The sequence below is a fragment of the Poeciliopsis prolifica genome, unplaced genomic scaffold, assembly GCF_027474105.1.
Source record: "Poeciliopsis prolifica strain line A6 unplaced genomic scaffold, Auburn_PproV2 SCAFFOLD003, whole genome shotgun sequence".
Lineage (NCBI taxonomy): Eukaryota > Metazoa > Chordata > Actinopteri > Cyprinodontiformes > Poeciliidae > Poeciliopsis > Poeciliopsis prolifica.
Genome location: NW_026562378.1, coordinates 1,562,348 through 1,575,443, shown reverse-complemented (window position 1 = coordinate 1,575,443; position 13,096 = coordinate 1,562,348). Strand labels below are relative to the sequence as shown.

The following is a 13,096-nucleotide window of genomic DNA, read 5'->3' as shown; positions in this document are numbered from 1 at the left end:
ATTTATTTCAATATTCTGATTCAACATTTATCCCAAAGGGAAATTAAATATTTTAGTACTGTCTTCTAAAAGCGGTTCATGTAGATCTCCAGTAGCAGTCGGTCTTACCACTAAGTTGAGGAGGCCTCTGACTGAAGATAGTTGCTTGCGGTGTCTCATGAGACACAAACAGCTCAACAACCAGGGACAAAAAAAAAAATATCGATCTATATAATCTTCATAACATGAGTGTTGGCTCAGATGTAAAACAATTCCTGGTTGCCACAGTTACGCATCATAAATGTTGATGAACCAGAGGAAATAATTGTTCAAAGATTTATGCATTTCTTAAATTATTTGAAGATCTGTTCATTGATTAGCAGTAAAAAGAAAAAAAAAAACTTTTTCAGTGATTTTAAGGTTCTTTTTATTATTACATCTTGGCAAATGTGACAAAAGGTTTGGACACCACAGTCAAAAGAAACCAGCACTGCCTGTTGCTGTGCCCTGCCAGTCAGCTGGCTGAAATAAAGCCGTTGTACTTTTATGTTGTTCTCTTCAAAGACAGCATGTCTTCATCAACTGATATAGTTTTTTTTTATATCACAGAATAAAAGAAACTTTTCTGCTCAATAAACACCTAAAAAATGGAACCAACTCCTGTTTTGTCACTTTTTCTTCAAGGCTAAATATCAACAAATAAAACATGATAGAAAACAGAACAATATCATATTAGCAGCAAAAGGAAAAATAGTTTCCCTCGGTTTTAAATAAAGCAGATTGATCAAGTTTGATGTGTCTGTTGAAAGTGTTTGTTGTACCATGTTACAGGGAAATGGTGGTTCTGATTCTGTCAGACTGGCTCAAGCCCAGAAACCATCCTCAGACTAAAGCAGTCAGTCCAGCTGTCATGGCGTCTGGACATCAGGAGCCTCCGCTCTTTGGCTAGTCCTTCATGTCCAAACATGGAGGCGAATCTGAAAGAGAAACATTTGCTACTGAAGTTCAGTCAAAGATTAAACGCTTAGATTCAAACGAATGCATGCAGCGCTGCTTCCTGGGTAGCTCCTATATTTTATCAAGCTGGTTGGAGCAACATACGCACACACACACACACACCACACACACACACACACACACACACACTGAGCTCCAACCCTAAAACATCAGAGCAAAACAGATGCCAAATATGTTGATCTCTGTCACTAAAGTACCACAGAACTTTAGAGCCGCGCTAAGAAGTTTGAACAGTAAAATCATAACATTATGAGAATAAAGTCAAATGAGAACAATGCTCTTGTTTTGTACAGCAAAACAAGAGCATTGCTGTACAACACCAAGGTTAAAAAAGGTTTAAAAGAAAGTGAGAATAAAGTTGTAACAATGTGAGAATAGGGTCATAATATCAGAATAAGGTCGCAAAGCAGGAGACATTTTACGGGAATTCCTCCAGGAAATATAAAAAAATTATTAAATGAGGAACGTTGAGCATTTTGTGAAGTTATACGTTGGAATCGCCTTTACAAATAAGGACTTAATCATTTAACAAATCACCATCAAATAATTGTCAGTAGCAGGACTCTGCAAGAAACTAGAGTCAATTTCCAAGAGAGAATCACTGGCTGGACCAGCTGGTCACTTCAGATCTTTAACTGTTGCAGTTTTGCTCACATTAAAAAAAACTAAAAAAACTTTTTTATTGTAATTTTCTGACATTCTGGTAGTATTGTGTCTGTATTCTGTAACTCTGTTCTCATATTTCAAAAAACCCCAAAAAACTCTTAGTCTGGGCTCAGGACTCCATTGCTGGTGTCTGAACTTGAGGACGTGCAGCGCCTGCAATGTTGGACTGGATCTACCTGTCTGATGGTTTCTGTGAACACAGTGGGTGTAGAGGAGCAGCAGGAACAGACAGAAGCTGATGAAGGACGTGATGGTCGTACACAACAGGAAGGAGTAGCTGCCTTTACTGTGGATCACCTACAGAAAGCAACACACACACACACACACACACACACACACACACACACACACACACACACACACACACACACACACACACACACTGAGCTCCAACTCTAAAACATCAGCTGCAAGGTTTGGACAACAGGGTAGAGGTCATTTATTGCTGCTACATCACATATCTTCACTAATCTATTAAATGAAATCATGATTTCAATGGGGGGTGTTTTAAACAAAATTTTGAAATTTTGTGTAAAAACTTTGAAAGTTTCTGTTGAATGAAGCTTTGCGTTTCATTTATTGGTTTTGGATGTTGTGTCTTATTTTGGATATTTAAAATATTTTCTACCTTCAGTGTGAACTGTTTACAAAATTACAGTTTATCGGTCCTTCAGATTGCAAACTTGCTTTATTATCCCATTTTCTATACATGAATTAAAAACTGGTCTCAATACAGAAAAAAATATTGTTTATTCCCCAGAAATTTTTTTTATGGTGACTGGCTGAGATATCACCACACTAAGTGTACAAAGTTAGAGAGGAACTGGAACGGTCCAGTCAAAGTTTCGACCTGAGTTCAAGAGAGAGAGTGGAGAGACTTCAAAACATTCAGCGAGTCTCTCTGATCTCACACTGGCTGAACTTGACCTGCATTAAAAAAAATAAACAAAAAAAAAGCGGGCAAAAAAATCCAGATGCAGATGTGCAAAACTTAAAGACGCACAGCTGGAACTGCAGCAAAACCTGCCTTTACAAAGCACAGCGTCAGAGAACCACACGTTTTATGTTTTTGTTCTTCCAAATCAACAAAAACGTTAACTGATGCACGTAATCCATAAACAGATAAGCAGATGGAAAGGAAAGGCTTCAGACAAATATTTCCTGTAATGTTTCATGTGATCAGAAACGCAAACAACCAGATGGGACGATTCTCACCAATCCCACAAGCAGCTGCAGCAGCATCTCTCCTGTGCTGGCGCTCGTCACCAGGACGATCGTGGCGGAGCCTTCGATGCACAGATAACAAACAAGTCGGCATGGAGACCAGGAACTACAGGTAAGACGAGGTGATGGAGGAGCAGAGTGCTGTGTGACCTTTATAGTCCAGGACGTCCTCAGTGAAGGCCAGCATGGAGGGGAACACGCTGCTGATGCACAGACCCAACACACAGCAGGCCATGAACAGAAACACACGGCTGGAGTAGAAGATCAGGAGCAGGACCTGGACCAGGATGACGCCCACCTGACACACACACACACACACACACACACACACACACACACACACACGTAAACACACACACGCGCACACACACACACACACACACACACACACACACACACACACACACACACACACACACACACACACACACGACTATCTCTGTGGGGACTTTCCATTGACTTTCATTCATTTCTACAGGCTAAAAGTCACACATTCAGTAAATAATGACACATTAATGCAAAGTCAGCACTTTTAATGGACTTTCAAAGCAACTTTGCATTAAAATGCCATTATTTACTGAATGACACTTCATTCAGTAAATAAAGTGTTATGACATTCATGAAGACTTCTTCATGTTCATAACAGATGTTATGTCATGTTTATGACAGTGTCATGTCAGTCTTACACCCGTCAAATAAAGTATTTGTTACCAACATTTCTAGCTCAGATACTCGCCACTCCCTCCCCTTACAGTGTATATTAGAAGTAAATAAAACAAAAATCACCATACATGACCTTAAATTGGATTGTATATTTGATGGTAAACGTGTTGGAGGATTTAATCCACATTATACATTACACTTCCTGCAGCTCAAACTACATTAAGTGCACTTTGACTGGTATTTGTAGGCAACTTAGTAAGATTTTTGTGATGCTGTCGTACAGTGTGCCTGATCACGTACTGGGCCTGCTTCACGTACTGGGCCTGCTTCACATACTGGGCCTGCTTCACATACTGGGCCTACGTGAAGCAGGCCAGTACATGCAGGTCCAGTACATGCAGGTCCAGTACATGGGCCTGCTTTACGTACTGAGCAGGTATGAAAAAGACAACAGACTCAGAATGCCGGACAGGCGTCTTCAGAACAACACTGTGTGAACAGGTTAGCTCCCACATTGTATCCTGGCGTTTACATTCCCACCCACTTCAAATATTTGACTCCAAACTCTGCTTCGTACCAGACTAACGGAGAGCAGAGCCGGTGCTGCATATCGGTAGGAGAAGTAGACGAAGCACAGCCTTCCTATCGTGATGGAGGCCCAGAATACGCTGTCCAGATAGCCGGCTGCCTTGTGACCCATGAGCAGAGGGGGGGAGACAGCATAGGTGTAGACGAAGCCGGCATAGCAGCCCTGCAGGAGAAACCATGAGAGCAGCAGGTGAAGCTGCTGCTCTGGTTTCATTAATGCGGGCATTAATGAAACCAGGCTGGACGGCACTAGAGGTTTTCACCCACCATTAGGTGGCTCACCTGACCATCATTCACTTCAGCAGGTTTCATGGGATAGAAAGGGAAACTTTGTTCTTTCTTTTCCCACTATCCACTCTGTTGCCGAGGTGGGCATTTCTTGTATCACTTTATCATCTTGGAAGAATTTTGATTTATTGACATCATAAATTCCAATTCTTTTAATAAAAAAAGAGTGGCAATATTAAAATATCTGTCATTTTTAATATTACTCTCTGGTATTTGTTGAGCCTTGATAAATTCCAATAAATCTGAAAATATGATTAATTCTCCTGTTATGTTCGTTTCTGGGGTTCAGCAATAATGTTCCAGGGTCAGTTTGACCCACAGAGTGTCTAGTCATGTAGTAGAGCAGGAAGCAAAACATTTTTGTATCTGATTATTGACTCCAATACTAACCATTTCAATCAATATTTGTGCAATGATGTTTTTTTTATTTCTCAGAAATTAAGTATTAATGACGACAACCCACTCATTTATGTCCACTGAAAAAAAAAAAAAAAACATGGACACAAAAAAACCCCAATAATTTTCTTGAAATTGATCTTTGGTCAATTTTTTATCTTATATTTTGATTTTTTTCAATGGGTGATCTTTATAATTGAACTTGAGACACATATACTGTTCAGGGTCAAATTGACCCACTGATTAAAATCAAGACAAATGAGTCATACAGAGATTATTTATGTTTTCATCCTCTTCTGCTGAGTTTCCACTCAGTGTGGGTGGAGTTTATCCACAGGAACAGAAAAAGTTCTTGTCAAACATTGTATGAACAGCTGCTTTCTCGCAGTTTCCTCGTGAAGTAAAGAGAATAGTGAGAAAATGGGCTTGTGTGTGTCTGCGTGTGCCTGAGTGTGTGTGTGTGTGTGTGGTGTGTTTGTGAGTGTGTGTGTGTGTGTGTGTGTGTGTGTGTGTGTGTGTGTGTGTGTGTGTGTGTGTGTGTGTGTGTGTGTGTGTGTGTGTGTGTGTGCGTGTGTGTGTGTGAGAAATTATTCATAGAATTAGACATATTTTTCATGCAAAAAGAATACTTCCAACTATTTTAACAAATTTTAAACTTTGAAACAGGTCAATTTGACCCGGAACATAACAGGAGGGTTTTAAATGCAGTTACTGTATGGAGTTTAGTGATGTAACTATGTTAACTTCAGTTGTTATAAAAATGCTGTATGTATCAAACATGACTGAAACAAAACATGACTTTGCTCTCTGATGCCTTAAGATCAGGCCTTTGTCTCTTTAAGAAGCTCCTACTCTTCCACACGCTGCCTTCAGTAGAGGCTTCAGTCTGGTGCTTTTTTTTTGAAAGACAACTTTGTTTACAGAGACTTCAATGTCCATTTTATTTGTTTTGTACTTCTTTTGTTTACTTATTTTTGGAAACGTAAAATGTTAGAAATGAAAAGACTGGTCCAGTCAAAGTTCAAACCTGAATTGAAATGAGAGTTGCTGGGAAGATTTGAAACCTGATGGTAGAGAAACCACTCCATCCAAACAGAGGAGTTTGTATGATTTTGAACAGAACAGAGGGACCTGCCGCTGTATCTGTTTGAACAGCTTCAGAACATCAGCAACAGAAAACATGTTTTCATATGCGCTCACTATAATCCCATCGGTGATGAAGACGATGGCTCCGCCCAGGGCGTGGATGATGAAGAAGGTAGCGGGGTGGCCCTGCAGGTTGCTGGGCCTGCAGCAGTCCAGTAGTCCCCCATGACCTGCAGAGACAGAGAAGAAGACCTGTTGTCTTCACCAACACACAAGGGCTGAAACAATTAATTGTGATTAAAATCATGAGTAATTGATTATAGAAATTGACTAAATTAGGAATCAATTAATTATTTATTTAAAAAGGGAATGATTTGTTCACTTGTATTTGTGTGCATTTCTAATATTGCATAAAAACAGCCATCACCTTGCTGCTGCTCCTTGACGGGGTGAGAACTGATGTCAGGGTTCTTACTGAGCAGAGGGGGGCTGCTCCGGCAGCCCACCAGTCTCTCATGGAACATCAATGCAAGGACTGCTGCTGGGACAGGGAGCTACACACACACACACACACACACACACACACACACACACACACACACACACACACACACACACACACACACACACACACACACACACACACACACACACACACACACACACACACACACACACACACACACACACACACACACAGCTGTTTACTCTGATGATGAGCAATGCTTCCTTCCCGTCACCTGATTTCACTCATGAGCTCCGTCTCATAAAAGTTGAGTCCATCCCCTCAGATCCTGTTCAGATGGACCAAACTGGTCACAGTTGGGAAGGTCAAAAATGCATACCTGTAATTTATATTTCTACTTGGGTCATTCTTTTTTTTTCTTTTGTACAGCAGCACAACTTACTGTGAATCTGTGGAGATAAGAAGCAAATCCTGAGTATTGTGGTCTTGTGTTTCTCAGAGTTGTTTCCCAGTCTAACCAGGATGTAATAAATGCTTAATGTAATAATCCACTTTGCTGTTCAGTGCTTCAGTAAACTGACTGTAATCCGACTGTTTTTGCAGAGAGAAAAGACACAACAATGAGAATCCTGCTGCTTTCAGGCTGTTTAGCTCTGATCCTGTGTTAAACAGTGGAAATGTTGATGCTGTTTCATAATTTCATTTTGATTTCAGTCTTTGAGCAATTTATTGACTTACAGGATGAATCAAGCACTCAGGCTGCAGTATGTTAAGACTCTAATCTGTAGGGCTGTAAAGATTCATGCAGCTTGCAAAATGATATGACACGCCTTAAAGGACCAAAGAGACAGGACAGCATTTTGTTTTGTCCTCTAATGGTTTCTCAAATTAAACTGTTTTAATAAAGAAGTAATCAGTGCAGAATTCCTCTTCCCTGCAGTAGAAAGATGTTAAAAAGTAAATAAACCCAAAGGGTGGCAGACGCTAAACTAAGCTGCCTTCAGCTAGTTAAAGTAAAACAAAATTTGTCGTCTGCTCCAATTCAAGAAAACTTAATTTATACCAGAAGGAAATAAAATCCTGGAGAGCCTCATGTTGTTGAAGATGGTGATACTGCAGGTAGCAAGACTCTTCAGTAGCAGTCAGTCTTGCAACAAATCTGGAAATGCCTCTGACTGAAGACTGTTGCTCTGACTCTCTCATGCCATGCTAACAGCTCTACATTCAGGCAGAAGAGATAATGCTCCACAGTAACATTTATGACTCTCATGATGACATCAGTTGTTAGCTAGCTCTGCTAATCCAACAGTTTGTTTTTGCCGCTCCCCTGTCTGGCAAGAAATCTGTTCAGAGAGAGAATCTGGGATCTGATGTTCATTATGGTGATAGAACTGAACTTCCTCCTTCTCTCTCTGCATCTATAGAGACACTTTTGTTCTAATCTGGAAGTTTTTCCACCTAAAGCTACTGTAGGTTACTTTTAGAATTTTTTTTTTACATAATTGTTCAAATTGTCATTATGTCCTGAAAGTATAATATGATCATCATCTCTGTGGTACTACAATCATCTGAAAAAATACAAAAAAACAAAAAAACAAACACATGAAAAGTGACATGAACTCACATTGATAACAGCCATGATCCAGAAAGCGTACGACACCCTGGTGACGACCACGCCCTCCGTGGACAGAGGGTACCGGGAGGCGTTGTGCGGCAGGCCGCCACGTCCAGCCAGGGTGTTCCGGAGGTGTTCCAGGTCCGAGCTGGACGAGTTGGCAGTCCAGTTGGCTGACAGCACGCAGCTGTCCTCCGCCAGGAACGGGTCGACCACCAGAGGGCTGACCAACGCTCCCAGGCCAATGAAGAAATGCAAAACCTGAGGGGAGGAATGGAGTGGCAACATGAAGTGTTTCATAACTGAAGTGGAGAAAAATGCTACATGGATTTAATTTTGGGGGGGACATATTTAAATGACTTGCTTCTCAAATCTGAGAAGAAGCAGCTTAAAGGGCAGGAGGGGGAGAAAACCATTTGGTGGGATTTTGGTAGATTTTGAGATGCTACCAAAACATCTCAAAAAATATTTTGGTGGCCATTTTATATTTCATGACCAGACTGGATCTGTGTTTTAGGAATCTATAAATCTATTCTTCCTTACCAGACCTGCACATTTCAGATACAGAGGATGTTGTTCTTCCTTTAAACAATCAACATTCCAGAAAGAGTCATCATCTCTTTCCAGGATAATCAGATTTCCTACTCAGAGTTTTCAGCTGCACTCTTTCTATCCAGAATAAACATGGTTGATATAAAGGATATGCAACTTTTACAAGTAAATGCTAATTTGTGTGGAAGCCCATTTCCGCCATGAAAAAAAAGAGAAAAGAAATAATAGGCCACCATAAGGTCAGAATTTTGAATTTTAAAATAATAATTATGAGATATTGAAGCAATAATAATTATGACTTTGAAACTTATAATTTTGACTTTATGTTTCATAATCAAGACTTTGGACGTAGAAAACATTACTTTTATTCTTATATTGATGACTTTCTGTTGGACTTTTTTTTTCTTTCATGGCAAAAATGAGCTTCCAAACATTTTAGATGGGTAAAATACATTATTATCATATTTATTTAACTCTTTAATGTAATTTTGCTCATAGAAAGACATTCAACTACTTTTAGACATCTCTTTGAGCCAAAAACGCACTTTAAAAACATGCAAAAGTAATTTTGTATATCTGTTAAAAATGTTCTAATTGTACCTTCACATTATCTAACTGAATAATTATAATCACATTCAATAAAATAAAACTAAGACTTCATTTCATTCAGGTTTGCAACCATCACTAAAGCCTCTAACAATGAATCCAGGTCGTCCCAACTGTGATCCACTGACTTCTACATTGACACAGTAAGACAGTCATTTTAATTATCTTCACTGCAAAGCACAAGCTGTTAAAGTTTCACTGTGTTCCCTTTCTAAAAGTAATAACCTGGCATTACTTTATGATTACAGTTTGAAAAGTCACAAACCTGCAAGTCAAGAACTTTCCCTCTCTAGCAGCTGAACCTGACTTACGCCTCTCTCAGTGCTGGTGCAGAAATACAATTAAAAAAACTTTTCATTACAGCTCAAACTGTGAATATTCCTCCTACTGCTCAACAGTAACAGGTAGGAGGAATATTTCTCTGGCAGAGAGCAACTTCTCTGGCATAGTTCCACTTAAATAAAAACACAGAAAAAGATTGGAGACTGACCCTGACCTCAGAGTTTTATCAGAGTCTTTGAAACAACTCATCTTTCTCTCCCCTATCAGCATGAAAAACATGATTCGTTCTTAAGCTCTTCCCTCTCATCTCTGAGGTCAGTGTTGCCTACTGATAGGAAATCAGAAGCTTGTGTCCTTGAATTGGAATTTAATTTGATTTTTGTACATTTTTAGTTTAGTTTGTGGACGAAAAGGTTCTCGTCAGGGAAAGCAAGTACTGTTGTCTCATCTTTTTTTAAAATGAGGCTGGATGTTGCATTCCAAATAATAATTATATAAAATGTATCAACATTTATCTCTGCCATAACAAATTCATAGGAGCTGCATAAAATGTGATTTCATGACTCAGCAGATGTGGCCCAACAAATCTGACTGACCTGTAGGAAGATGGCAGAGTCCTTCTGGTAGAGCCTCACCAGCTGCAGGTTCCCGATGGTGTCTATGACCCCCATGGCAGCTCCCGCCAATCCCATGGCGACGGACAGCAGGATGACACGGTGACACAGCGGTATGATGGCAAAAATGAGGGAGATGATGAGCGCCGAGGCGAAGAGGGCCGACAGGGAGGACAGCAGGCTGGAGGAACACACACAGGCTAACATGTTAGCAAGCATTCTGCTGGCATTCTGACTTAACTTTGAGTTCTGTTTTTCAACCCATGGATAATAATACTGGTCAGGTTTCTCCTCCTAGCTGGGTTTATTTCCTACATGAAGCCACTAACTCAGCTGCTGCCAATCACTACGTCTCCTGTGTTTCATCTGTAGGGGGACTGCTGCAAAGATCACTGACTTGGGCTTCTTTTCAGGACTTTTTATTACCAAATGTGTTGAAAGTGGGATCATACCAAACTGAATGTGCTTAAGTGACTGGATGGGAATAAAATGGATTGAGTGGAAAGGTAGCATTTAGTTTTTATGCTCTTCCAATCTGGAACAAACATCCAGAAAACTGCAAAACATCCAAAACACTGAATGAAAACCCTTCTATTTACAGCCGCCGCCGACTCCTAGAGCATTGATCGATGTGTCTGATGAAGATTTGCTTAATGATTTTGATGATTGTCTTTGACAAAATGGAATGTTTATTACTTATTTCGTAATTGGTTACTGTGTGACGTTCTTTATGATGTAAAGAATTATGTGTATACCTGCATGGACTTGTGCAACAAATTATTTACATTTATTTTCATTTAAGGATAAAGTTTATTTCTAAATTGAGGCAGCTGTTCTTCAAAAGGAAGATAAATATCAATTTCGAAGGAACACTTACTGGATGAACTGTGCAAACTGCACTATACCATCCCTAACTTTTCATCCAGGAGTTTTTTTAGTTTTTACAGACTCACTGGGATAAAGCGCAACACCCTGTGCTCCCAGTTTAAAAAGGACGGCCTTGTACAGTTCCAGTAAAGTCACCTTGATGTTCCACTAACTTGTATTTACCCAGTCAGCTTATCACAGCCCTGCAGCCTCACTGCTGCTTCTATTTAATCTCTACCTTGTGTACTCAGCCATCCCTACCAACATGCCCCTTTCCTCTTTAGACTGTTCCTGATAAATTATATTCAACATCAGTGAGCTTCACATCAAACCTGCAACATCATCACATTAACAGCCACCAGAGACTGATGAATGACATCCTTAAAACTACAATATAAACCTGAAAATGTTCAGCACAGCAATATTATCATTTCTGCCAAATAACTTCTGAAACAATTTACTGACCAGCAACATTTGTTATGGTGACAGGACCATCCATAAACAAACCACAATTTCCAGATTTTAATTTGCAAAAGCAAATGTTGAAAACCTGCTACAATTTTCTCTTAATGTCTTGTTACGTTGATGCTTATGGTGATAGTGTGTGGGTAGTGAAACTGTTCAATGGACATATTTGCCGTTTGGAATCTCCAAGTTACCCAACATGAGCAGGGAGAACAGGCAGCTCAACTTGTCATAATTTAGTTTTCCTTTGAGGTTGATAAAGTATTTCCGGATTGAATTTGATCTGCATTGCTAAGTCATTTTATCTTGAAAATGTGTTTTCCCTGCTTTTGTACTCTATTATTTCATTTGTTATGGATTATAAAGAAAACAGGCAAGTACTGCACTGTTTAAGACATCCTGCCAACATTACTGAACATCAGACATCTTGGTGTCCATGTCCTGATCAGTGCTTCCTGTCCCTCCCTTTAAAAACCATCTGTCACGCAGAAACACAGAGAAATTGTTTACAGTTTATTTCTGATTTGTTCCTTTTCTTTTCCAGACAGGGATTTGCTCCACAAACATCCATTTTAATTCACGCGTGTGTGTACCACACATTTCGGACATTGCACTGAGACAAGCAGGTGTTATTTGAATGCTGGACATTTGCCAGTCAAATGAGAAGAACTGTCAGACAGATGCACACATTTTGACAAAACTTCTAAAGGTTTGTTTTTCTTACCCACTAAGCCTTAAAACTTCTTGAAAAATGTTGGCCATGTCACCTACCTCCCCAAAGTATCATGTTCAGGATATTGAGTCATTTTATTCAATAAAATCTAAATAAATAAATGGATTTATTTATATTATAAATCACTTTTTGTTTTATTAATTTTTTACTGGCCTGGTCTTGCCATCCCTGTTAGACTGACACATCTAATATGACGCATACTCTAATTCTCTTTTTGAATAATCTCTGCAATTAAAACCTTTAATTTCTTCAGAATGCTATAGAACACGTTGAGAAAAAAGTTTTGTCTGCATACTAAGATATCATAGATTAGAAACACTCAACTTTTAAAATTAACTGATATTTTTAATTAAAATATATATTAAAAAATCACTTCAACAGAAGCTGTCAAAGTAATAACGATTAAAAAAAGTGACTATTAAAGCAGGATCAAACTGTCTAGCCTTAAGAACATATTTCTCTCACTTTTTCTTGAACAGTCCGCCCACACCGCTACCCACGAGCAGAAAGAACTGCTGCCAGAAGAAAACCCAGGTGATCTGCTGCAAGGTGGACTGGGTCTGGCACCGCAGGTCCAGGATGGTGGGCCCCAGGAAAGCGATGCACAGGCCGAAGCTGAAGAACACGCTCCAGTAGGTGAGAGTTTGCTGCAAGTGACGCCTGAATAGCAACCAGATCCGCTCGTCCAGCAGCCTCATAATGACCGAACTCCTCTCGGCCGCCTGCGGTTGGTTCTGGACTGGGAGCGGACACACAAAGTAAGCGCAACTTAATAAGTGTTGGGTGGGAAAAAGTTGAGCTTCATTTTATCCTATCGACGGATGTGGTGCTGATTGGCTAATTCTGCGTGGAGGTACAGTCCCCTTTTCTACATTTGGGTCCGCTTGTTATCGCTTTGCCGGTGGCTTGTCCAGCTGATAGTGACGACGAGCACGAGGAAGTGACTTCCCGCTCGCGTGGAGGGAAAAGAGCCGACCTGTGGGATCAAA

General features: G+C 39.9%; 1 protein-coding gene across 1 annotated transcript; it reads right to left on the bottom strand.

Moving 5' to 3' along the window:
- Positions 1-389: 389 nt before the first annotated feature.
- Positions 390-13,083, bottom strand: mfsd4aa (major facilitator superfamily domain containing 4Aa). Its single transcript, XM_055027572.1, has 10 exons — positions 12,573-13,083; positions 10,025-10,223; positions 7,998-8,249; positions 6,335-6,461; positions 6,022-6,137; positions 4,127-4,300; positions 3,037-3,184; positions 2,878-2,948; positions 1,839-1,959; positions 390-956 (listed from the first exon to the last, which is right to left on the bottom strand). The coding sequence occupies exons 1-10, from the start codon at positions 12,803-12,805 to the stop codon at positions 925-927; spliced, it is 1,473 nt and encodes a 490-aa protein (XP_054883547.1). The 5' UTR covers positions 12,806-13,083; the 3' UTR covers positions 390-924.
- Positions 13,084-13,096: the final 13 nt, after the last annotated feature.

Coding starts and splice junctions, on each gene's coding strand:
- mfsd4aa (XM_055027572.1), bottom strand. CDS start 12,805: ATGAGGCTGCTGGACGAGCGGATCTGGTTGCTATTCAGGCGTCACTTG. Junction 4,301..6,021: donor TCATCACCGATGGGATTATA/GTGAGCGCATAT, acceptor TTTCTCCTGCAG/GGCTGCTATGCCGGCTTCGT. Junction 2,949..3,036: donor GGACGTCCTGGACTATAAAG/GTCACACAGCAC, acceptor TGTGCATCGAAG/GCTCCGCCACGATCGTCCTG.